This window comes from Chelonoidis abingdonii, chromosome 4, assembly GCF_003597395.2.
Source record: "Chelonoidis abingdonii isolate Lonesome George chromosome 4, CheloAbing_2.0, whole genome shotgun sequence".
Lineage (NCBI taxonomy): Eukaryota > Metazoa > Chordata > Testudines > Testudinidae > Chelonoidis > Chelonoidis abingdonii.
Genome location: NC_133772.1, coordinates 106,688,259 through 106,715,516, shown reverse-complemented (window position 1 = coordinate 106,715,516; position 27,258 = coordinate 106,688,259). Strand labels below are relative to the sequence as shown.

The following is a 27,258-nucleotide window of genomic DNA, read 5'->3' as shown; positions in this document are numbered from 1 at the left end:
TGTACTATCTCTTCATTGTCTTTCAGTTTCCCACATTAGCCTTGCAACTGCAGCTTTTCATGTTAACTTCCCATTCAATCATTTCTTCTTCCATCTCCTCGCCTTCATCTCTGGGTCATGTCTTGGACATGTGAAAATGGCCGCTACTCGGATTTTATCTTCACTCAGCAATATTCCCTCCCTGGCCTATCTATTGCTGAATTCTTTCTCTCTGACCATCATCTTCTCCTTTCCACTGCCTTTGATCCTCTCCTTCATCAACAGACTGACTCTGTAATCAACTCCTTAGACTTCTCCCACCAGGAAGTCCACCCTTCCAAACTCCTGTCCTGTCTTGTACCTCACATATGTTTGCTCTGCTCATGCTCTAAGGAAAATCAGTGTAGATTTCTTCCACTAAGATTCATCATCTCCTCTTTATTGCAAATATAATGTATTAAAACATCCATGAGCAAGACCCAAAACCCAAAATTAAACCCATGAGGTTCTTTTTGCTCTGTTTGTGTACAACGGGGTACTGGTCCATGACTGAGACTCCTAGGTGCTACGATAATACAAATAATAATAAATAGGTTGTCTTAAAAATCAAGAGATTTTAAAAAATACTGATCTGTTTTGTTTTTGTTCTGTTTCTTAATTTTTTTTAAACCTGAACAGTGTAGCCCTAACCCACAATTTGTGTGCGCTAATTTTAGTTTGAATTTTTAATCTGAAAAGTATATGCACAATTGCAGCGGTTCTTCCTTTTCCCCATGCCCTCACCTGCTTGGCAGGGAACTCCACTTTTACTCTATTCTAGCCTCTGGGATGAGGAATTGAGATTCTTGTAAATTTTAAAAATCATTTATATAGCATCATAAATTAAGGTTTTTATGTTTTTCTTGTTTAGGAAACTATAGTTATATATTTAATGCATCTTGGAAGGCAGTCTAAAAATCACAAATATCCTATATTATATAGTTTTTATTGCAGGCATTTGAGCATTCTTGGAATCTTGATTTCTTCTTTGAATATGTCAATGTAGGCCCTACTGTAGGTGTGCACGTGCCTCATGCACATGAGCTTGGACTTTTGAATAGCAGTCTGTCAGGGCTTCTTATGTGCCCTGTGTGAGGGCATAAAGGGTGGAGTGGCCACAACTCTCCTTCAGTTCCCTCTTACCAGCCGTGTCAGCAAGACAGAACTTGGACTGTCTGACCCAATTCTAATTCATGAAGAAATCTCTTTACCCCTTCTTGAGATTTTTTAGTTGAGCATTCTTCCTCCCTCCACTACCCCCAAAAGGAAGTGAATAAGCAAGGTGAGACCCTCCTGTACATTCAGATATACTGGGGTGAAATACTTTTCACCAACCATTGGTAATGGTTCTAAATCAACAGGGTTTAATGCTGTACTTCTTGCAATGGTCTGATGCCCTTAATTGGTGGACACAGCAGATACCTCTTCTGCCATTACATATGCTTTTCCTTCTCATCGCACACTGGAAAATCTTGAGATACAAGACTCAAACCGCATTTCTTGGCGCAATCAATGAAGTTGCATTCTATCCAGGCATTGAAATGTCCTCCGAACCAGAGCTGAGAAAACTATCTTTGCAAGTGCCCACCTTTTTGATCCCAGAAGGGAGACGAAATCTAAAAGGGTTTCAAGATGATTAACATTGGGGCTGGGTTTCCCGATGCTGACCACATTGGCACCAACACCTGGGGATAGAGATCTGACAAGTACCCACACTGAGTGCAAACACAACTCAGAGTGGTCAAACAACCATCCTGCAAGGACTTGAGGCCAAGAGATGAGTGCTCAACCATCTATGATGTTGAAGGCAAAGTCAGAGAAAAAGACTTGAGCGACTGTCACACTGGTATAAATATTGAGAGCAAGATCCAACCCAATACAGACTCTGGCACCGACCAGCAAGTCCTTTGACTACTCAGTATGCCTTCAAGGAGACACCACCATCCTCCTCTTTCCACTGGCACCAGCAATATCAGTGCTAGAATCCCAGCCAGTGACACTGCCATCCCCAGAGATGCACTTTTCCTCACTGTCTCTGGGTCACTCTGAGTCCCCTGCTACAAGCAGGGAACCCCTCTTCCGAGAGATAGGAGTGGTACCCTAAAGAGTGATTTTTGAGGGCAGTTCTGAAGTCTTAGGTGTTTACACTCCAGTACCATCCTGTATGTCCTCCTGGTACCAGCCCCCTTAAAGACACAATACCATCTTAATCTTCGGCATCAAACTTCCTCCCAAAGGCAGGTTTGACAAGACAGTTTAGAGCCACCCCAAAACCATCCCAGAGTTGACCTTTGGAAGCCACCTTGCCCCTTTTCTATTGAGCATGACTGGAGATTATGGCCAATACAGGAGTACTGGACATCATCACCCATTCCCCATCCCTCTTCTGGAACTCTTCTCGTAGGAGCCTATTACAAAAAGTGGTCTTATTGCTTCATCTAGGAGCCATAGAAGAGGTTCTGCAGAAGTTCAGAGGGAGAAGCTTCTATTCCTGGTATTTTCTTACTCTACAGAAGAGAGGGGATCTTCATTCTATCACAGACCTGAGGAAACTGACAGATACATACCATCCTGAATCTCAGGCAGTGTAACACTTTTCTCCATTATCCAGTCATTGCAGGCTCAGGAGTAGTTAATGGCTCTTGACTTACAGAATACATACTTCCACACTGCCATCCACCTGGCCCACAGGAAGAACCTGCGATTTACGGTGTGGCCAAGCCATTATCAGTACAAGGTGCTGCCCTTTCGGTGCTGCAGAGAGTTCAGAGTCTTTACAAAAGTGCCTCATTGTATATGCACTCCTAAGGAAAAAAATCATCCATGTATATCCGTATCTAAACGACTAGCTAATCAGAAGCAGATCACATCAGGAAGTTCTCTGACAAACCTCAACTACGTGCTACCTCTTTTGCCTGCTCGGCCTCCTGGCAAACTACAAGAAATCATCTCATGATAGAATTCATATGGGCCAGGATAGATTCCATGATGGTGAGGGCATGCTTACCTTAGGACTGAATCCTCTCACTTGAGTTATTAATAAATGTGGTGGTATTGCACCTGGTTGTAACAGTATGGCCTTGCCTCACATTATTAGGCCATATGTCTGCATGTACAAATGGGACACTGCTTGCCAGACTTCATTTCATGTCTCTACCACTCTGACTCAGGTCAGTATACTCCCATGTGAAGCATCAGATAAACGGGAGCTTCGGTTCTATCTTGTGTCCTTGCAGTGCTGATCTGGTACCTGCATCCCAACGGTGTTTAAAAATGGGGTACTTCCTGTGACCCATCACCATCCAGACCATTAATCATAGAAGCATGTGGAACAGGCTGCGAAGCCCACCTGAATCATCTGCAGATAAAGAGATGTGGTCCTCAGAGGATGTAAAATGCCATATACATGAAGGGGATGCCTGCTCTGAAGCAATAACTGCCGCAGAGCAATAATTCTGGAATTGGTGCTACCTGCATGACATAACCACTTGCCGTGCATCTCTTGGGAGTCAACATGACTTGACACACTTTCTAAGTAGACAATCTCTCACCATCCATGAGTGGGCACTGCTGAAATTTATCACCTACTTGATATTCCTCCAGTGATAGACCTGTTTGCCACCAAGGACAACATCAGTTGCCCAGAATTCTGTTCCACAGGAGACATGAGCCTGAGATGCTTGCCAGACACCCATCTGCATTGAAATTGGGACATCCTTTATGCCTTCTTACTGATTCTCCTACTCTCCAGCTTGATTGCCACAGACAGATGAGACGAGGCCAGGCTTCTTCTCAGAGCTTGTTACTGGCTGAGACATTTCTGGTTGATGCACCTGTAGCAGATGTTCACGCATCCACTGATCAGGCTCCCAGATTGCCCAGACCTGTTTTTTCAAGATCCGGGTCAAGAATTGCACCCAGAACTGAAATTGTTGCCAAGCTGGCATGGATGTTGGCTGACTGAGCACCTGGAAAGAACCGCTCCTCACATGTTCAGGAAATCCTAGTACAAAGCAGAAAACTGTTCATGAGACACATTCCTTCAACTGGAAGAGACTCATGGCAGCCAAACATGGCCTAGACTCACTGCAGCCACCCTGGTATTGAGGATTCTGGAGTATTTGCTGTAAGTAACACTCTGGGCTTCCATTTAGTTCAGTCAAGGTTCACGAAGCAGCAGTATCTTCCTCTAATACAATCATTCTCAGTCCTCTTTCATCCAACAGTATTCAGATTCCTTAAGGGTTTGCTACATGCATATTCATTATTTAGAGTATCTACTGTAGCGTGGGAAATCAACATCTTTTTAAAGCTTACTGAAACCCCTTCAAGCCTCTCTTGGGGCACTCCATCTATGGTCTTACACTCTAAATAGTCTTTCTAGTGGTTGTCACCTCACACAGAAGAATGAGCAAGCTTCAGGCACTTGTGGTAGAGCCCCCATGCACTCTGTTTCAACAAACAAGGTTGTACTGAGACCTCATGCAAAATTTATTACCAAAGTGGTTTCTAAGTTCCACCTAAACCAGTCAATCAACTTACTTGTGTTCTTCCAAAAGCCAGATTCCATACAAGTGGAGAAGAAACTCCACATCCTAGAAATATCCGGAGCTCTTCAATACTGCATCAGCAGGACCAAATCTTTCAACTCTCCCAACATCTGCTTGTGGCTATCGTTGCTTCAGCAGGTCAGGCCATTGTGTCACAAAGACTTACAAAATGGGTAAGTCATTGTGTCTCACTGTACTACCAGTTAGCTGCTATACCTCTCCCACCAACTACTAAAGCCCTTTCCACCAACACCCATGCAGTATCCTTGACTTGTTTCCAAAACATACAGATATCGGGAATTTTCAAGGCTATTACGTGGAGCAATACACTCACATTTGTCGAGCATTATACACTGGACTTAGCTACTAGGTCAGATTCCAAATTTGGAAGAGTGGTACTCCAATTTCCGTGCAACTGATTCTGCTGATGCTCCTCATTCCAACCATCCGGGGATGATGTCACTTGTCAGTTACCTACAGTGGAATCCATGCTGACATATACTACTGTGGTTCTTTGAGATGTGGTAATGTGTGGATCCCGCAAACTGCCCTCCATCCCCACTTTAGTAGTTTTGGCTTTCGAGGGAGGGTTGTGGCTGCTCTGCAATTTATGCCCTTATACAAGAACATGAGAAGGTACAGGATGCATGTGCAGCCCCAACGGACACTGCTATTCAAAAGATTGCGAGCTTATGCGCGTGTGGTGGTGTGCACCTGTAGTGAGAGCCACACTGACTGCAACATCTCAAAAAACTACAGTTAATGCAGGGTAAGTAATCATTCCTTATCTTTTTTTTGTTATCTAATCTTGTTTTGCAGATGTGTTGCTCTTTGCAGCCTTGGCATCTGGATCTGTGAGGAACTGGTTCATGAGTCACATCATCCTCAGATAAAGGAAGCACTGAATGTGATTTGTGTCTCTTTGAAGGTAAGAGATTAGAGGGTGCTGTAAATAATTTTTAATTTAAGTTATAACAGATTACATCTTCAAAGTCCAATGTGAAAATTAACTAGTTAATCCTCACCACAACTCTGAATTTGGCAAGTATCATTTTACAGATGATGAGACTGAGATTCTAGTTAGATGACTTGCCCTACACAGATCAGTGATGTAGTGTCAAAGGCAGGGTTATATACAGAAGTCCCTGGGCTGTGCACTTCAGCAGATCAAAGCAAGTTCGATATAACATGGTTACACCTATAACGTGGTAAGATTTTTTGGCTCCCAAGGACAGCGTTATATTGGTGTAGAGGTGTACATTTGTAAAGTTATTATTAAATTCATTTCGTTAATGCTGAGGAATGTTAGTTTGTTCATAAAGATTTTCACTTCCCCCTCAATATGATCTGGGTAATTTATATTAAAACTTTTTTACAATTTTAGGTTGTGTGGATGTTGCTTTGTTATAAAGACCTCTAGATTTTCATGTCTTCTGGATAGCCTGGTGGGGTGAAGGATTGTTGTCCATGTGATTTCTATTTTGGCATTTGTTCACTCATTTGTACCTTATTTAGACATAGATGCTATACGCACGCATTTTGAAAAGCAGTATATTCCAATATAGCTAGTAGCGGTTGTGGACCAATATCAACATAGTAATACTTGATGGAGATGTATAGTGGAGTCATCTTGTCCTTTCCTTTGGGAGTGGTAGGACCTTCATTATTTTAAAACAGCCTTGAGTTTCTGTAGTGATCATTAAGGCTATGATTTAGTCACTGGTATTTTTAGTAAAGGTCACGGACAGGTCACAGGCAATAACCAAAAAATCACGGTCAATGACATGTCCATGACTTTTACTAAAAATACCCCTAACTAAATCTTAAATGCTGGGGGGAGGGTGGGTGCTGCTCTGGGTCAGCCTCAGACTAGTTGCCTGGGGTCTGCTGCCTGGGGTCAGCTACTGCAGCTGTGGAAGTCACGGAGGTCCCAGAAAGTCACAGTATCCGTGACTTCTGTGATCTCCGTGAAAGTCTCAGCAGCCTCGTAATGGTATTCTAAAGCTTCCTTGACAATCTGGTCCATTGCCAAGCTTGTTCTTTAGCCAATCTTCCTTCTTCCCCCCTCAAATATGTAATCTATATTTTTCCCCATTAAAAACGATTACTTTCTATTCAGTCATTTATTGAATAATCAGAATACCTGGTTTCTACCCACTTCATAGCATCTTTATTAGCGAAAGATTTTGCCGACTGGTGTATTTCTCAACAGCATGCTCTGTTTTCTTAAACTTTCCTAATAAGTCTTATTTTCAAAACCTTTCTTAATTTTCCTTATTTTCACCTGAACTCTCTACAGATAGTCTTTTTTGGTGGTGATAAACAGAATGGTGGTGCAGTTTTGGAGGCTAACCCGTGCAAGTGGAGCTGAATAATTACATTGCTGTTTTCAGCGTGGTTCTTTTAGTAATAAACACCATATTGCCATTGTCTGTTTTGCCACATCACATTTTAGGTGTGACACCTTCTCAGTGACCTGATTAGTCTCTCCAATAGTCTATAACTTGTGCATTTGATGATTTCAGCTAATTTCTTTGTGAATTTGATATTAGACAAATGTCACTTGATCCAAAATAATTTGTTTTCCTGTTTGTTCTCCCATTCTTTTTATTAACAATTATTTTAAACCAGTATCTGTAATAACTGCACATATTAAGTATGTACCAGTTAGTGCTTGTATTGGAAAACATTGCTTCAAGTTGGCAAAAACTTTGGAGCATGCCATCTTTTCTCTCACCTTGAACACTGGGGTAAAATATCTGCCAATGTACTGTCTAATATGAAAAGTTCATAAATACAGTTTTGTGTCATGGAGAGACAAGCCAGATGTAGACTGGTACATCAATAATGTCTTGGCTTCCACATAGTCAAGAACTTGGACTCCCAGAGTGGGTTATTTTCTTGTTGGGAGAGGACTGAATGGCTACAGATACAGGAAGCTATATTTCTAGACTAGCATATTGACAAGTACAGTATGTACACCATTGAACAGGAATGTAGATGACAAGCAAATCGCTTGCTTATAACTCAGACGTAACAGCTCCTTTGCTGGAGTTCTGAATGAGTTATGTCCAAGTATAGCCAGCAGTTTATCTATAAACACTGTGAAGACGCTGCTGTGTCTCTTTTAACCACACTGAAAGTCTCAGAACAAAAGATGCTGATTGGTTATCTGTACCACTGCAGCTGGAGGTTATGTACCACTCAATAATATCTTGAGCTTGGAGTGACTTCAAAGCCTTCCAAAAAATACCTTTTGCTGACGCCAGTAATTAGAAATGAGTTCAGCTGAACCAGTGCTGAATGTATCCTATAGGTAAAGGATAATTACTTAGTTTATTTAGTGCCATTTTGGAAACCGTAGCTGAAACCTATTCTGAACACAAGAAATGTGGAGAGGGGAACAGCCCAGAAAGTAACTTTAGGAAAATGCATATTGAAGATGTGGATGGACTATGATGGACCATCCTGGAAACTGTGACTCAGTCCGATCAAAAAAAAATCTGGTAATAGAGTAGAATATCAGCCACACATGCAAGACCTAGGTCTATTTGAAGAGAAATGATTGAGAGAGAGTATTACGTAGTTTGAGCAATATCTCATGGACTTATCACCCCTTACTTCCTCTGTGACCATGTACATTGGTATAATATCTTAATACTACCCTCTGAGACAAAATTTTGCTAATATATAGACCAATCAGAATGACACAGGTGGTGATATAAATCTTTGGGGTAGTAAATAATAACAAAACAAGTTGTTGTTATAGAGTGGTCTAAAGTGCCTAGTTAAATAGTTACAAAGCAAGAAAATGCATATTAATACAACCAAATGTGATGTAGTACACCTGGGAACAAAGAACTTAGGTTATACCTAAAGGATGGGAGACAATCTTGGAAAGCAGTGACTCAAAGAACTTGGGCCTCATCATAGATAATCAGCTCAGCATGCGCTCTCAGTGCAGTGCTGTGGCAAAAAGGGCTAATGTGATCCTGGCATGTATAAAAAGGGGAACGTCGCATAGAAGTAGGGAAGCAATCTTGCCTCCATACATAGCATTAGTAAGAATACATTGTGTCCTGTTCTGATGTCCACTCTTCAAGAGGATACGAAAATACTGGTGAGAGTTCAAAGGAGGGCCACAGGTGTTGGAAAACCAGCCATATAGTGTGAGGCTTAAGGAACTCAATATATTTAGTTTATTGAAGAGATGGTTAAAAGGTGGCTTGGTCGCTGTGTGTAAGTGCTTACGCATGGAAAAATATATCAGATAGTGAGGGGGCTTTTCAACCTTGCTAACAAAGGCACAACAAGATCCACGGGCTGGACGTTGAAGCTAGACAAATTCAACTCTGAAATAAGTTGCAATTTACTGGCTGTGAGGGAACTCGAACATTGGAACAGCTTACCAGGTGGTTGGTGGTGGATTCACCATGGCTTGGAGCCTTGAAGAGGCGATTAGATTTTCTTTTTTTAAATTCAGTTTCTTGAATAAATTGTATTGCACGTGTGTGTGCAGGGGGTTGGGCTGGGTGGTCATGGTGCTCCCTTCTGGCCTTAAAATCTGTGACTGAGTACCCTGTTCATCCCCTTTTTCCATGGGCAGTGGGGAGAAAAGGATTGCTTGCATTGCCTGCAGCATGCTCTTAGCACTTGCAACTCTGCATGAAAGCAATAACCATAATTAAATCTCATGCTCCAGGGCTTCAGTTAGTTACCTGCAGAGGTCAGAAAGGATTCTTAAATTCAATAATCTGGACATTCAGGATGTCCAAACAGTTCCCAGGTTCCTCCGCCCCACTGTCTGTCTCACATAGTAATAATAAGTTTATTGATGGGTAGTCATGCAGGTTTTTAAAGATACTTCCAGCAGTCTGGATTTAATTTCAGATTCAGTAATCAGTTGTCAAGCTTTCAGTTTTTTTGTTTGTCAAGGTACTGTGGAGAGGTACTAGGCGCATAAGTAGAGAATCTGTACTCTGCTTTTTGTACTCTCAACCACTTCTGCATTATCATTTAGCAGATCAGCAGACATTATTTCATCAGGAATAAAAGAGAGTTCTGTTTTAGTCTTAACTTCTGAAGCTTCTCCTGCCGATTTTAAATTTTCTTTTGCAGATGTCTGCCTTCTTTCAGTCAAATGCAAAAAGGGGGCAGAATCTATAGCCACTTATAAACAAAAGTGCAAAACTAAATAGTCTGAGAGACAGACAGGGCCGGCTCTAGCCATTTCGCCGCCCCAAGCACGGCGGCACGCCATGGGGGGCGCTCTGCCGCTCACCGGTCCCGCGGCTCCAGTGGACCTCCCACAGGCACGCCTGCGGAAGGTCCACCGCAGCCTCCTGCTGCCCTCCTGGCAACCAGCAGAACGCCCCCCGCGGCATGCCACCCCAAGCATGCACTTGGCGCGCTGGGGCCTGGAGCCGCCCCTGGAGACAGAAGAAGAGAACTAACTGCTTATATCTGCTCATTTGTATCCCTCTGACTGGCTCACAAGAGTCATCCACAAGATCTCTTGATTCTGATGCAGATATAAAAGAAAATTAAACTGAAATTTTGCATTCAGAACCTTTTCTTGTGCTTCATCAAACTGTGTAACTTCGCCCATTCTTCCCAGTCACGTTGAAGATATGAAAAATTCAAAATGCAGCATCTGTAGAGGTAAGAAGCTGGCCCAGGATGCAGCTTCCTCTCAGAGCATCAGAGCTCATTTACTTATGCCACATGAAATGTCTAACTCCTTGTTTTATTGTGCGCCATAATTTCCTTGTCATATTGTTTCCAAAAAGCCATTGTGACAACCATAATTTTACTACTTTTTTCTTTTGCGATGCAGTTCTTTTCTGTCTTGAATATTTTGCTATTCAGAAAGTTACAGCTACATTGACTTCCCCTGCCTCTTAATTCTCTACCTGTGCTTCCTTACCCACTACCTCTTAACTTTCATTTTTAAGTCTGCCTTTTTGACATTTTTAAGGTATAACGTTCCAGCAAGAGGTCATAGAACTGGACTGATGACCTCATGGAATGTCCTGGAAATCCAAGATGCAGTCTCTAAGCATCTTTTTCAACTCGGGTAACTGCCCCTAGGTTCAGTTCAGAGCTGGACATGTAACCATATGGAACTGCATCCCCTGAATTTGAGAGAAGGTGTGCTCTAGTTCACTGGTAACTAAAAGGAAAGTAAATAAAAGATCGAAACCTACCTGATAGCCTTTTGACAGTGTTGGAATCCTATGTTAAATGACTCTTCCTCTCCATACTGCAAAAAAAAAAAGCACAGTGAGTCTGGGGATTTTTCCTAGTTGTAAAGAACATAGGCCATGCATGCATGTAGACTTTGAGTGACTTTGGTTGACCAAACGTATTACAAAGGTTAGCATTGCTAAGAGATCCTTAAAGCAGCTTTTTGTAGGCAAAGGGTTATTAGGCCACCCTATTCATTAGGCTATTAATCTAGTGTCAGAATTAACTGAGTCTCATGGTGAGCCAACCAGGAGTCTAATTGTTGGAATTTTTGATAAATAAACCTTTTTTGATAAAGTGTTTTTGAATAGTATATATTGGAACTGTATCCTGAAGAAAAATCTAGTACAGTTTGCACTCAGCTAACACAACTGCAAATGTCTGCTCTCAGCAAAAGGAAAAAGAAGACGTCTCCAATTAGAGGTTACTGTTTACAGATCGGAGTCGAAGTTTCTTGCTAAGGAAATAGCAGTGGTCCTTGTTGCCATTCAAACTAATTCAGTTTAATGGTTCCCTAACCAAAGCAGTTCCCGGAACTAAGCTTCACAGGCTTATGCCCAAGAAGAAACCAGTTATTAGAACTGCTGTCTCACGGAGGTCCCAAGATAGAGCAACAGGAAAGAAACCATCAGTTTACATTGGAACAAAAAAAAAAAATTATAAGCGCAATTTTCTTTTAGTCACAGTACCAACTAGTGACATTTACACCCAACACTTCCATTCTTATTCCAGACAATTTTAGTCGTGCAGTCAACCATCCCTGTCTTTGCTCTCTGATGTTGAACTTGCTGCATTAGTAATAAACTCTCTGTAATATAAAAATTGAATACTCAGTGCTTGAATGAGGCCTTGTCTACACTACAGGGAAAAGTCGGTCTAAGTTACGATCTAAGCAATTTGAGTTACATGAATGGTGTAACTCAAGTTGACATAGCATAGATTTACTTATTGTGGGGTGCACACTACATGATATCAATGGGAGATGGTGTCCCGTTGACTCCCCTTACTCTTCTTGATCCGTTGGAGTACAGGAGTCGACTGGAGAAAGATCTGTGATCGATTTAGCGGGTCTTCATTAGACCCTGTAAATTGACAGCCAATGCATTGATCTCCACGTGTCGATCCCCTGGTAAGTGTAGACGAGCCCTGAGTAAGAGTATGTCTACACTATGAAATTAAGTCGATTTTAATAGAAGTCAATTTTTTATAAATTGATTTGATACAGTCGATTGTGTGTGTCCCCATTAAGCACATTAAGTTGGCGGTGTGCGCTCACAGTACCGAGGCTAACGTCAACTTTGAGAGCATTGCACTGTGGTAGCTATCCCACAGTTCCCACAATCTCCGCCACCTATTGGAATTCTGGGTTGAACTCCCAATGCTGATGGGGCAAAAACGTTGTCATGGTGGTTCTGGGTACATGTTGTCAGGCCCCCCTCCCTCCGTGAAAGCAACGGCAAAAAATTGTTTCTTGCCTTTTTTCCTGGGTTACCTGTGTAGACAACATACCATGGCAAGCATGGAGCCCACTCAGCTCACTGTCATCTTGTGTCTCCTGGGTGCTGCTGGCAGACGCGGTACTGCAGTGCTACACAGCAGCATCCCCTTGCCTTGCGAACAGCAGGCAGTGCAAGACGACTGCTAGCCATCGTCATCCCATGGGTGCTCCTGGCCGACCTCGGTTAGGTTGGTCGGAAGCGCCTGGATAAAAATGGGAATGACTCCAGGTCATTCTCTTCAAGTTTTGTCTAATGGAGATTCAGTCCTGCCTGGAACATCATGCCAGCTGGAGGCTTCTGCCTCAGGCTGCTCTCCCAGTTGGCAGCACCGTGTGGTCCCACCTACCCCAGCCTACCTCTTGCTCCCATGGCTCAAGAAGCCTGGACAGTAGTAAGGAGCAGTTCAACTATAGGCTGAGCAAGTGCATAATGGTGGTAGAATGTGCCTTTGGATGTTAGAAGCTTGCTGGCGCAGTTTACTGACTTGATTAGAGTCAGCGAAACCAATATTCCCGTTATTACTGCTTGGTGTGTGCTCCACAATATCTGTGAGAGTAAGGGGGAGATATTTATGGTGGGGTGGGAGGTTGAAGCAAATAGCCTGGCCGCTGATTACACGCAGCCAAACACCAGGATGGTTAGAAGAGCGCAGCAGAGTGTGTTGTGCCTCAGAGAAGCTTTGAAAACCAGTTTCATGACTGGCCAGGCTACGGTGTGAAAGTTCTGTTTGTTTCTCCTTGATGAAAAACCACCCCCTTGGTTCACTCTACTTCCCTGTAAGCCAGCCGCCCTTCCCACCCCCCTTTGATCTCCGCTTGCAGAGGCAATAAAGTCATTGTTTCAAATTCATACATTGTTTATTAATTTATCTCACAAATGGGGGGATAACTGCCAAGGTATCCCAGGAGGGGTGGGAGAAGAGGGAAGCACATGGGTGGTGTAGTTGTAGGGGCACCCCCTAGAATGGTATGCAGCTCATCATAAAAGCAGCATGTCTGGGGCTCTGACTCAGAGTGGCCATTTGCCTCTCTGGTTCTTTGGTAGGCTTCACGTGGCACTGCTGCAGGTCCCTGTTATAACCTCTGTCCTTCATACCCTTGGAAATTTTTTTCAAAGCATGAAAACAGTTTTTTTGTACATAGGCAAAGAGTTATTAGGATAAAGGCTATAAAGTCATGTTAAATTGAAGTAAGTGTAAAGCAAAGGACTCATTCCGCAGCTCCTCCTGATCTATTTCCAAATCTGTAATAATATTCATGAGGTGTTTGTCCATTCAGTGTGTCATAGCTTGAAATCATGGACAGTCGTAAAGTAATTATTACCACTCATTTCTCTTTTTTACAGTTTCCAAATAAAACCGTTGCACATGTTGCCTGCAATATGCTTAACATGCTGATTCCTTATGTATATAGGCTTCAAATATACCAAGCTGTTTCACCTTTAAAAATTATTCAAGTAAGTAATTACAAAATGTTTTAAACAATTTGCAGTTTTCTAGGGATTTTTGGAAACCATATAATTGAAATTGAAGTAGCTAATTTAAGATTGGTGTGAATGTTTTTATAGACGTTAAGTATAAAGTGTGCTTTTAGTCAAATTAAGTTTGCCGCCTGCATGGATGCGCTACGTAGGTGGAGGAAGACCTCTGTGGCCTCTATTGCCTCCTTGCACACCTGCATGAGGTAGATACAACCTAGTCCCTAGAGTTCATTAAGTAGTTTCTTTTTTGAAGTTCAATAAAAATTGTTTTACAAACAACAATCTAACTGGATTCTACAGTTTGACATAATTTTAGAAGAATTTAACCGTAGGTATGGTATTGTATCACACTTTCCTGATGACATATTTAAGTTTAAAGGAACTGTAACTTTTAAAGAAAACTATTTATTTATTGTCCACAGATCCTGATAGCAACTATTACTCATCTTCTACCCAATACAGAAGCTTCCTCTTATGAACAGGACAAAAGGGTAATTAGACATTAATCATGCTTTTTTTTATATGCTACTGTTAATATAACTATGGAACTGCCAGTCATGGCTTTATGATTATGGTTGACTTTTTCCTTAAGGCTGGGATTCAGACTCTTTGTATGTAAAATATACTATATTCTCCCTGAAATTACAGCATTTATTCTTTGAGAATGGAATGAGTTTTCTCAGAATTTACAAGTACAATAACTCCTCACTTAAGGTCATCCCGATTAACGTAGTTTCGTTGTTACATAGCTGATCAGTTAGGGAATGTGCTTGTTTAAAGTTGCGCAATGCTCCCTCTATAACGTTGTTTGGCAGCCACCTGCTTTGTCCACAAAAAGAGCAGCCCATTCGAGCTAGCTTGTGGGGGCTTGGAACCAGGGTGGACTAGCAGCCCCACTATCAGCTCCCCACTCCCCTAAGTTCCCTGTGTGGCAGCTACCCAGCAGGCTATCAATTGCCTGCAGTTCAGCTGACCCTCCTCCCCACTGCCATGTGCTGTTCCTGCCCTCTGCCTTGGAGCTGCTCCCGGGAGCCTCCTGCTTGCTGTGCGGTGGGGAGGGAGGGTAGGGGGGCTAATGCCAGGGTGTTCCCCTTCCCTGCTGCTCCTGCCCCCTGCTTAGCCCATCTCCATAGAGCAGTGGGGAGACAAGACAAGGCTCAGGATGGAGGGAGAGTGCTGGCAGCAGCTGCTGTCTCAACTTGCTGATCTACTTAAAAAGGCAATGTACTTAGAGTGGTACTTATAGGGGCAATGCGCCCCCCCCCCCTCACACACACACACACACACTGTGTATCCGTCTCTGTCTGCCATGCTGTCTCCCCTCCCTCCGTTTGTGCTGCCTTGTAGAGTGTAAGGCTACATTAACCAACAGTGTTTTAACTCTTGAGAACTCAGCTGTTCTAGTTCATCATTTAGCAGCAAGGCATTCAGCGAGAAATATCCTACTATCTTCCACCCCCTCAACCAAGCTTCACAATCATCATTGCCATGTATAGTATTAAATATAGTCTTCTGTCTGGTGAAAAAAAGTTCCCTGAAACCTACCCCCCCACACACATTAAATCTTATGGGGAAATTGGATTCACTTAACATCATTTTGCTTAAAGTTGCAGTTTTCAGGAACATAACTACAACGTTAAACAAGGAGTTACTGTAAAGCTATTAGCATTAAAATTAATTTTAAAACTCTTCTATTAATAAACTTAGCACCCTATGTCAGACCTCTTCTTCTTGTCCCTAATGATCCTAATACCAGAGTATTGCAGACTTTTCAAACTTCCTATATAACTAGTGTATTGAAATCTTGTGCGTAGACTACATTTGAAGACCCCTTTAGGATTAATTATCATTTTATATTGGTACCAGGAATAATTTAAAGTGCCTTTTTTAGAAGGAGTAGCACATAATTCTTCATTAATTCTCTGAAGATTGCCTTCTTTCAAAATGATTGCCATCTCCTGTTGTTCTTAGTGTACCTGGAGCCACAGAGGCCTGAGGCCCTTAACAAAGATGACCTCTGCTTTCATTCAGCTGCTCCTCAATGCTCCTTTCTGCCTCCTGATAACATAGTGGATTACCATTCCCGAAGTGCAGTTTGGCTCCACTTCTGTTAGGAACAATGAAAGGCAATGGCCATTTTTGAAAAGGGCATCTCTACTCAGGGCAGTAAGGGCTGATTGTGGCTCTTGTCCTTGGTCACCCCACCCTTGTGGAAAGCGAAGCAGTAAGGGACCTATTTTAACTTCTGCCCCCCTCATAAGCTCCATCAGGCCTCACAGCAATGGAAGATCATAGAGTTGCTCTGCTCCACCACACCTACTCCTTCCTCTTCCCACCCAAAACACACACGAGATGCCATCTCCCTCCCCTTGTGCTAATAATAGCATCCTTATGCTGGGACTTCGCAGCTGGTGTAGGGCACAGCAGAGCTCCACCTCCACCAAGTTTACACTGGCAAGGTGGTTCCTCTATTTAAGGAGATTTCTTCTCGAGTTATGTTCTGTCATCTAAATCTGGGACTATAAATACTAAAATCGCTTAATCATCATATGTTTTATTGCATGATGTCACTATGGGGCAAAGTTAAGATTATAGCTGTGAAATGGGTATTATGTTTATATGTTTTAAAATATAGTTTCTGGAATCGCTTTAGGGGTTCTTTGTTGTCACATTGATAAAGATATTTATTAACCTATTTAAAGTATTTTGAAGAATTTTGTTGCTGTTTATTTGAACTCAGTTGTTTTATTTATTTCACCATGGCTACTTGTTTAGGTTTTTAAATTATAAATAAGTTTTAATTGTGTTTTGAGATAGTATTTGATATGAGTTTACCATGATTATTGAACTAGTAGTCTGATCTGTGTTTGAAACCTTGGAGTGTTTGTTGCGTAATGGACAGTGTAAAAATAGCCACTAGAGGAAAATGGATATATTATAGAGTGAAAAAGTTGTTGACATAGGAAGGCATTTGGATAGCCTTCAATGAATATATGGTGCTGTATAGTTATAGTGGCAGATTATGAAGGAAGAATAACAATATTTATAAAGTAGTAAAGGCAATTCAGATTGTTTATTCTTGCATGATCTTTTATTCTCTTTACAATGAGGCTCAAGTGCGACAACATGTAAGTGGGGGTGGTGGAATGGTCGATCTGTCATTTTAAAATAATTTGTTTTTAAATGAACTTTGCAAAATCATGGAGATTTATCAGCACAGGCACAGCTATTCATCCACCTATCAAGATGGTGATAACAAAAAGCTATTCATATTGATAGTCCTTGGACAGAATATAAATTGGGGCCTTCAGCAGCTAGAGCTTTCACCTACAATATGAAGCTTAGGCATGCAGTAGCTTCTAAGTAACTTTAATGTGGTGGTATTGTCTAAGGTTGATTACCTGTATGGTTAAATTAGGAAGAGAAACTAAAGCAGGACAATAAAATACAGTAGGAAATGTAAAGCAGCAGGCTGCTATTTTAATGAATTGTAACTAAAAATGCTGTTGTTACAGTTGGTGGTTTCTTTACTTCTCTGTTTATTGGACTGGATAATGGCCTTGCCTTTAAAGACCTTACTGCAACCTCTTCACACCACAGGAGCGGAAAATAAGACCGAACAATCTGTTCTTAATTGTGTATATAAGGTATTTGTGCTTTACATTGTTTTGTTTTGTTTTTTAATGAAAACTTGTAAAGCTGGAGGTGATGTCAGTTATGGGGAATGAAGACAGAACCTTTCTGTTCTATTTGACTCAAATTCTATGACTGTACTATTGTCATCTTCTGCCTGTAAACTTATGCATTTTACCCAGAACTACTTAGTCTTGGGATGTATCCTAAGCAGTTAGTTCTTCGAGTGCTTGCTCATATCGATTTCAATTAGGTGTGTGCGCGCCGGGTGCACACTCGTCGGAAGATTTTTACCTTAGCAACACTCGGTGGGTCAGCTGGGCACCCCCTAGAGTGACGCCGCTGTGGCGCTGGATATGTACCCCTGCCGACCCAACGGCCCTTCAGTTCCTTCTTACCGCCCATGTCGGTCGTTGGAACAGTGGAGCATGGCTTAGCTGTTCTGCACTTCCCTACCTACTTGTAGTTTTTCTCATTATTCTTGTGTATATAGTTGAAATTTCTATACTTACAGTTATTTTTTAGTAGTTCTTTACTTAGTGTATATAGTTAAGAGGGGTTCGGGGATTAGCCCCTTCCCCGCACCCAGTGCTGGGGCCCATGCCCGGTTCATCGGGTTTCAAACCGTGCTCAGCCTGTCACTGGCCGATGCCAACAGGAGATCCTCATGACTCCTGCCTTAAGTGCCTTGGGGAATCTCACCTCGCTGATAAGTGCCGCATTTGCAAGGCCTTCAAGCTGAGGACAAAAAAGGAGCGGGACTTTCCTCTCAAACAGCTCCTGATGGAGGCAGCTCTTAGTCCTCCGCCCTCAGCAACGAGCGCTGGACAATCTACTGCCAGAAGTGCCTCTTCGGCACCGGATCACGCCGGCATTGCTAATACCCCTCAGCGTCAACCATCTCTGGCACCGGTGCCTCCTCGGCACCATTCTTTTTCCCCAAGGGTGAAGAGGCCTAAGACTTCAGCTGCTTCTGTGCCCTCTGCGCCGCAGCCGAAGCACCCGGATAGGTGTAGGTGCTGGGCAGTCCGATCTGTCGTGGCACCGACTACCTTGGCACCGTCGATTCCGGTCCCGCAAGGGCTGTCGAGTCTGGTCCCTGAAAGCTCCCTGCCAAGAGCAATGGTTGAACTCACGATTCCCTCCACGCGGGAGACATTCTCCACGGCGAGGGATCTCATCGCAATGACTGAGTCTGTGCTACCTCAACCCCCGGCACCACCGGTGCGGGTCATACAGTCTGTGGGCAAGCCTGCCCTGATAAGGCCACCTTCTATTGACACCACAGAATGGCACCACTCGCGATCATGATCCCACCAGCGTTCCTGGTCCCATCGCCGATCCCGGTCCCAACGCCACTTGCAGTCCCGGCACTGATCACCTCTTTGGTACCGGTTGTATTCACGGCACAGATCAGCGTCCCGTTCGCCGGCCCGGTACTCTTGGTACCGATCCAGCTCCCGGCACCGCTCCAGACACCGTGACTCTCACAGCCGATCCAGACGCCAAGCTTCAAGATCCCGGTCGACCTCCCGGCATTGCTTTGGTCGTAGATCCCGATCTCGTTCCCAGTACCGGTATGGCTCCCGGTACCGATCCCCGGGGCCTCATAAAGCAAAAACAACCAGAGAGGGTTTTTCAGCTCCTCCTTGGCTATCCTGCCACCCATTCATGTCGTCCAAGGCGGACAGTTCATATACACAGGACCGGGACCCCAATGTGCCCACTAGGATCTTCCAGGAGACCCAGGCCCAAGATCAAGGCCCCCATCAGTGGTCATTCTGGATGCCTTGGGCATATCACCAGGCCCAAGGTGTACCTCCAGCCCCATCTCGCTCTGCCACATCGGAACACCAGGTGCCGGAGGCGACCATCAACTGCCCCCCTCCTCCCACTACGGAGGAAGTGCCAGCTCCCCCACCAGAGTCTGAGTTACCAGGGGAGCCAGAGGGCGTCCAGGTCCATGAGGCCACACAGGACCCCCTTGTCCCTGGCCTTTCATCTTCGTCCTCTCCTGATGAGGCGGTGGCAGGGACATCCTCCACTGGCCCTCCTCCAATTGACCTGAGAGCTCACCAGGGTCTCCTGGGACGTGTGGCGTTCAATATGAATCTCCAGGCAGAGGAGGTTCCGGAGATAGAGGACCCAGTGGTGGATATTCTGTCAGCTGACACCCTTACAAGAGTGGCCTTACCATTTATCCGGACGATCCAGGCCAATGCTGGTACCATCTGGCAGTCTCCAGCCTCCATTCAACCCACTGCCAGGTGAGTTGAGCGCAAGTACATGGTGCCCTCCAAAGGGTACGAGTACTTGTACGTCCATCCTCCTCCCTGCTCCCTTGTTGTACAATCCATCAACGAGAGGGAACTCCATGGCCAGCAAGCTCCGGCGCCAAAATCGAAGGAGGCTAGGCATATGGACTTACTGGGCCATAAGGTGTACTCTGCAGGAGCCCTCCAACTCCGGGTGGCGAATCAGCAAGCCTTGCTTAGCCGCTACAACTACAACACCTGGGCGGCGGTGGGCAAGTTTACGGAGCTAGTTCCCCAGGACTCCCATCAGGAATTTGCAGCCTCTCGGAGGAGGGGAAAAAGGTGGTGAGAACTTCCCTCCAGGCCTCATTGGATACAGCTGACTCTGCAGCCAGAACTCTGGCCTCGGAAGTCACCATGAGGCGTATTTCATGGCTCCATGTGTCAGGCCTCCCAGCAGAACTTCAGCATACGATAGAGGACCTGCCCTTTGACAGTCGAGTCCTGTTTTCTGAAAAGATGGACCTTAGGCTACAAAGCCTGAAGGACAACAGGGCAACCATGCGCTCTCTTGGCATGCACACACTGGTGACTCAGCGCAGGCCTTTCCGTCCCCAGCCTCACTGCCCGTACCCTCCGCCTAGACAAAGGCAGGACTTTGGTAGAAGGCGGGGTAAGGCCGACCGTAGATGACAGTCAGTCAGGATCCCAAGAGGGCCAAAATCAAGGTCCCTCTAAACCACCTACGGGGCCAAAACCTAACTTTTGAAGTTATGCCCGAGGACGGCGTACCAGTTACATTCCAGGATCCTTTCCCTCCTTTTTCCAATCGCCTTTCCTTTTTCCTCCCTGAATGGTCCCTCCTAACTTCAGAACGTTGGGTCCTACTCACGGTGGAACTTGGGTACCACCTCCAGTTCATTTCGCCTCCCCGTTCCACCTCCTGTCCTTGTCCCTCTTCAGGGACCCCTCTCACGAGCAACTCCTCTTACAAGAGGTGCAGTCTCTCCTTGCCATGGGAGCCATAGAGGAGGTACCAAACGACGAAAGGGACAAGGGGTTTTACTCCCGCTATTTCCTAATCCCCAAGGCGAAGGGAGGTCTCAGACCTATCCTAGACCTGTGAGAACTCAACAAGTTCATGATAAAAGTTGAAGTTCCGCATGGTATCCCTGGGGACCATCACCCTGTCCTTGGATCCCAGAGACTGGTATGCCGCCCTCGACATGAAGGACGTGTATTTTCACATCGCCATTTATCCTCCTCACAGGCAGTACCTCCGGTTTGTGGCCAACTGTCAGCATTTCCAGTTTACAGTCCTACCGTTTGGCCTCTACAGCCCCAAGAGTAGTCACAAAGTGCATGACTGTAGTCGCCGCCGCCCTCCGCTGCCGTCGAATATACGTTTTTCCGTATCTGGACAATTGGCTCATCCAAGGGACCTCAGAGTCACAAGTCTCCTATCATGTGGTCGTTGTCAGGGACCTATTAAACACAGAGAAATCTACTCTGGTTCCCACACAGAGGATAGACTTCATTGGGGCCATTCTGGACTCCAGTCTCACCAGAGCCTGCTTACCTCAGCCTCGGTTTCAAGCGATGGTAACAATTATCCGAGACCTACAGAACTTCCTGACTACTTTGGCTCGCATGTGTCTCAGTCTCCTGGGTCACATGGCTGCCTGCGCCTTCATGACCAAACATACCAGGCTACGCCTCCGTCCCCTCCAATCTTGGCTCAACTCGATATATCACCCGAGCAGAGACGCCATAGACATGATAGTCACCATTTCCCCGAGCATTGTACGCTCCCTCAACTGGTGGCTGATGCCCTCCCTGGTGTGTGCAGGGATGCCGTTCCATCTGCCCCAGTCTTCTATGTCCCTGACAACAGACGCGTCATCTCTCGGTTGGGGTGCTCACCTCGGACATCTTCACACTCAAGGCCTGTGGTCATCTCAGGAGCTGGCCTTGCACATCAATGTCCGAGAGCTGAAAGCAGTCCGCCTTGCGTGCCAGGCGTTTCAACAGCATTTGCAAGGCCGTCGTGTCTCAGTGTTCACAGACAACGCAACGGCCATATGTTACATAAACAAGCAGGGAGGGACACGGTCTTCCCCCCTTTGTCAGGAAGCCATCCAACTCTGCTACTTTTGTATAGCCCACTCGATAGACCTGGTACTGTCCTTCCTCCCAGGCGTTCAGAACACTCTGGCAGATCAACTCAGCAGATCCTTCCTGTCTCATGAGTGGTCGATTTCATCCGGAAGTTACCCATTCTGTTTTCCGTAACTGGGGGTTTCCCCGCATAGACCCCTTCACTTCCCTCGAGAACAGGAAATGTCAGCTGTTCTGCTCCTTCCAAAGTCTCTCCCCGGGTTCGATCTCGGACGCCTTCCTGATACCGTGAACGGGCCAACTGCTTTATGCCTTTTCACCATTCCTGCTGGTTCACTGGGTTCTGCTAAAGCTCCGCAGAGACGGAGCTCGCTTAATCATGATTGCTCCAGCGTGGCCCAGGCAGCACTAGTACACCATGTTGCTTGACCTGTCGATAGCCAACCCAATTACCCTGTCTCTTCACCCAGACCTCATAACTCAGGACCACGGCAGACTTACCACCCAGACCTGCAGTCCCTTCACCTCACGGCATGGCTGCTGCATGATTAAGCCAATCAGAATTACATTGCTCTGCCTCAGTACAACAAGTACTCCTGAGTAGCAGAAAACCTTCCACTCGGGCCACGTATCTGGCCAAGTGGAAGCGCTTGTCCTGCTGGTGCGAAACGCAAAATGTTACGCCCACCGAGGTCCCGATCCCCACCATCTTGGACTACCTCTGGTCTCTCAAACAACAGGGCCTAGTGATATCATTGAGGGTGCACTTGGCAGCTATCTCTACCTTCCACCCAGGGGAGAGTGGCCGCTCAGTGTTCTCGCACCCTATGGTTTCTAGGTTACTCAAGGGCTTGGAGTGCCTATACCCCCAGGTACGCTGCCCCGCCCCAACCTGGGACCTCAACCTGGTTCTATCCAGACTTATGTCTGCCCCATTCGAGCTGCTAGCAACCTGCTCACTTCTATACCTATCCTGGAAAACAGCATTCCTCGTAGCCATTACATCGGCCAGACAAGTCTCCGAGCTTCGGGTTCTCACGGTGGACCCACCGTATATGGTGTTTCGCAAGGACAAGGTGTGGTTGCGACCACACCCGGCATTCCTCTCTAAGGTGGTATCAGCCTTTCATGTCAACCAGGATATCTTCCTTCCGGTCTTCTTCCCGAAACCACACTCAACACGAAGGGAGCAACGATTGCACTCCCTAGATGTTCGTAGAGCGCTCGCATTTTATATCGAGCGGACAAAACCCTTTCGTAGAACGCCCCAACTCTTCGTCATGGTGGCGGACCGAATGAAGGGCCTACCTGGCTCCTCCTAGAGGATTTCATCTGGGGTGATGGCCTGCATCCTTACTTGTTATGACTTGGCTAATGTTCCCTTGAGCCGCCTCACCGCACATTCTACCAGGGCCCAGGCTTCATCTGCTGCCTTCTTGGCTCGTGTACTCATCCAGGAGATATGCCGTGTAACTACCTGGTCTTCGGTACATACCTTTGTCTTTCATTACGCTCTGGTTCAACAGTCTAGAGGTGACGCAGCCTTTGGCTCAGCAGTTTTGGATTCTGCAATATCTCACTCCGACCCCACAGCCTAGATAAAGCTTGGGAAACACCTAATTGGAATTGATATGGGGAGCAAGCACTCAAAGAAGAAAAGACGGTTACTCACATTTTGTAACTTGTTCTTCAAGATGTGTTGCTCATATCCATTCCAAACCCGCCCTCCTTCCCATCTGTCGGCGTAGCCGGCAAGAAGGAACTGAAGGGCCATTGGGTCGGCAGGAGTATATATCCAGCGCCATGGCTGCGCCACTCCAGGGGGCTCCCAGCCGACCCACCGAGTGTTGCTAGGGTAAAAGTCTTCCAACAAGCTTGCACGCGGCGTGCACACACCTAATTGGAATGGATATGAGCAACACATCTCGAAGAACAACAGTTACAAAGGTGAGTAACCATCTTTTTTGCCTCATTTTGTGATGGTTTGATCTAAAGAAGTTTAATCATTCATATAGTGCTATAAATAATGATGGTCCGAGAGAAGGTTAGTGCCAAACAAATAATAGAACACTACTCTAAAGGGTTTACAGTTCAGGGGCAGTGGTGAAGGTCAACCCTACAAACAAGACAATGTATGTAGATTGGAGTGTGACCCTTACAGACTGAATTACTTTAACCTTTGTTTATTTAATTTGCTTAGTGCAAACATATGGTCTATGCCATTAAGTACAAAACAAAGAGAGATTTTACCCCTCAAAAAATCTTACATTTGAAATCTAGATACATAGAGAATAGGAAATCTATTTACTGTATTTTTATTACATATCCCTTTTACACAGCTGCTGTTTTTACTAATCTTCCTTTAGTATAGCACTTGCAGACAGGAGTTCAGATCCATGAATGTACAATGTTTAAAACTATCCCACGTTTGTTTTTTTTACCCTGTTTAGTGGGTTTCATTGTTTGGTGGTAGGTTTTCTGTTTTTACCAAATTAATCAGAAAATGAAGTAAAGTTAGTAACCTGTCTTGAAATCCTGGTCTTGTTCTAGGTTCTGCATGGATGTGTCTATGGAGCTCAGTGTTTCAGCAACCCAAAATATTTCCCTTTAAGTCTTTCTGATCTGGCATCTGTGGATTATGATCCTTTTATGCATTTAGAAAGCCTGAAAGAACCAGAACCACTACATTCTCCTGACTCAGAGCGATCTTCTAAGCTCCAGCCAGTCACAGAAGGTATGTCAAATTGTCTGGATGAACTCTTATTTAAAAGAGAATAGACGGTCTCTTGGTTTCCAGTACTGAAGTGTGTGTCTACATAAAGAATTTTAAATTATATTTAATGTCATTTTAGACAATACGTAGTGTTTATCAATATAGAATGAAAGTGTAATTTTGAACAATTACAACTCAGTTAGCTAAAATAAATTGATTTCTACATTGTAAAAGATCTATCTTATATGGATCTATCTGCTCATGTGTATAAAAAGTGCAAAATATTGCAATGTGATGTGTAAATGTTTTACTTCCCATTTTGTTTTAGGTAAACGAGTGCACTTAAGTCTTAATTTTGCTCTTTTTTATGATTTTGTTCTTTATGATCTTCCAAATGTAATTTTATAATATCACTAAACTGATATGACAGAATTTGAAAGACTGTTGAAAGTTTTCTATATTTAAGAACGGATTATTGAAACCTATAATAATTCATTCTGTGCCTATTTTACACATTTGTAAAAAAAAATGAAGTTAATTTCTAGAATACAATTTCTAGAATACAATTTTATGTCATCTACTTCAAACCTTATCAGAGTCAGGAATTAAGAACACTTTCTTCTGAAATAAAGACAGCAGACACGAGAAACTAAGATTTAAAGTAGTGACACATTTCTTGTAAAATGTATCTATCAAATGGCCTCAATGGAAAGAAAATTGAAAAAGATGAGTTTAATATTGATACCAAATACTCTATGTAGTGCTATTCTCCCTCCATATTAAGTTGTTCCCTTTAGGCTTCCTTAAAGGTACTAAGAGCCAGATAAATGCAGAACCTTTTTGTAGCAGCTGTGTGCTAACAGCAGGTGATTTTGTGGTCTGTAGTGACTACGTGCTGTTTTTTTATGTGGGGAAAATGGCTAATCATTGTGCCCTTGTCTAAGGCATGCTTCATCATCCTCAAGTACTCTTTTGGCCAAAGAATTCTAAACATAGAGCTGGCCCCTAATAAGCTCAGTATTGGATTGAACAAGTCTGATTTGAGAACTATTGGCAGGAGGAGCTGTAATTATTAAATTTACTGAAGAATGAAGCAAGGTACTGTATTTGGCTTTTTGTCAAATGGCAGTGGTCTTATTAGCAAAAAGTAATCATCTGCGGGGTCAGAATGAAAGCAGCTTTGAAGGATTCATTCTGTCCTAATTACAGTTTCACCTATACATATTATGTAAAGCTAATATTTAAAGCATTTGCCAGAATTAACTTCCACTGCATGTTCTATTACAGTGTAGTGAATTGCAGCAGCTTTTTATGCCTTCCATCTTTTGTATGCTATAATAATCTGTAATTATGGGTTTGCAGCAAATGCTGTGTGGCTTGTTTAATCTGACAATCTGAAAAGACAACTCTGAATAGATTTTTTTTAAATGAATGCCAGTTGCACAAAGCCTTAGCATTGATTTCTTCATTTTGCATTTCCTCACATGATTGGTTCTTTTATGATTTCTTGTTAAATTTCTAAATAAAGGTAATTCCACGTGTTCCTTATGTCTCCTTAGATGAGATATGGTAACCTTATATGTTTTCTTTAAAGTTTCAAGGCTTTGTAAATCTGAGTAGGCTAGATTACCAAATGTAATTGACAAACCATAACATAGATTTAATTGCCACCCTGGCACTTCTTGCCTGTGCCATCACCCAGGGAACAGTACCAAGCACCGTTGTACCCATCCCACACCGTATTCTCTTGCTTGCATTGTGGTAGGTGTAATAGAAGCAAAGTTGATAGAGTAGAGTAGTCAGAAACCAGATCAAATAGGGGGCCAAGTAGTGCATCTCAGCAGCAAAGGAGCATGCCGATTGGCTGCATTTGGAGCAGAAGCACGCTATTTGAACTACCATGAAGCCAAACCACACAGCACTCCTCTCGCTAGACATAGACTTAGCAGTGTACAGGTGCTTTCATACAAACCTGTTGGGGGCATAGATTGGTAGAATGGGCAGGCGTATTAGTGGGGAAAATGTACAAGGACAAGGAGAGAGTGCGCCACACTCTACTTAGGACAAAAGCTCATTCATGAGCCTATATCAGATAAGCAGTTGTCACGTGTTTAGCATTTTAAAGGCAGGATAGTCCTTGCAGGTTTGACAGCTGTGATTGGGAGACTGGACATATTACTTCTTCCATTGTGCAGGAATAAGTCCACCATTAAGGGACTTGTGGAGGCTTACCCACAGAGCAACCCTCTACATCAGTAGTTCTCAAACTTTTTTGTATTGGTGACCCCTTTCACATAGCAAGCCTCTGAGTGCATCCCCCCTTATAAATTAAAAACACTTTTAAATATATTTAACACCATTAGATACTCTGGATGCAAAGTGCTGTTTGACATGGAGGCGGACAGCTCACAACTCCCCCCCACCCCCTGTAATAATCTCTTGATCCCCTGAGGGGTCCTGACTCCCTGTTTGGGAACCCCTGCTCTACATATTGGTATGCACTAGAGCAGCATCTGCTTGGAGGCTGATACAGGCATCCCAGTGAGGGAGTAGGCAAAGTTTTGTTGAATTCCCTAGGAAGGAGGCAAGAGTAGGGATTAGGGAGGTATACAGAATTTGCTAATCTGTGTCCATGTCCTCCCTTCCATGTATCTGTGGCAAAGTGATAGTATAGCTGACTTTTACAAGGAACAGTTCTGAAATTAAGTGTAAATCTATATTAGAGCTTTGTTTAAATACCACTGAAA

At 44.0% G+C, this 27,258-nt stretch overlaps 1 protein-coding gene across 5 annotated transcripts in view; it reads left to right on the top strand.

The window, feature by feature from the left end:
- RALGAPA1 (Ral GTPase activating protein catalytic subunit alpha 1) overlaps positions 1-27,258 on the top strand; it is a 265,890-nt gene that overhangs the window by 168,308 nt on the left and 70,324 nt on the right. For all 5 annotated transcript variants that reach the window (XM_075065524.1, XM_075065523.1, XM_075065522.1 and 2 more), the window contains 5 exons: positions 5,388-5,496; positions 13,658-13,768; positions 14,215-14,283; positions 17,308-17,439; positions 24,349-24,532. In XM_075065524.1, coding sequence (XP_074921625.1) covers positions 5,388-5,496; positions 13,658-13,768; positions 14,215-14,283; positions 17,308-17,439; positions 24,349-24,532 — 605 coding nt within the window. The remainder of the gene's footprint in view (positions 1-5,387; positions 5,497-13,657; positions 13,769-14,214; positions 14,284-17,307; positions 17,440-24,348; positions 24,533-27,258) is intronic.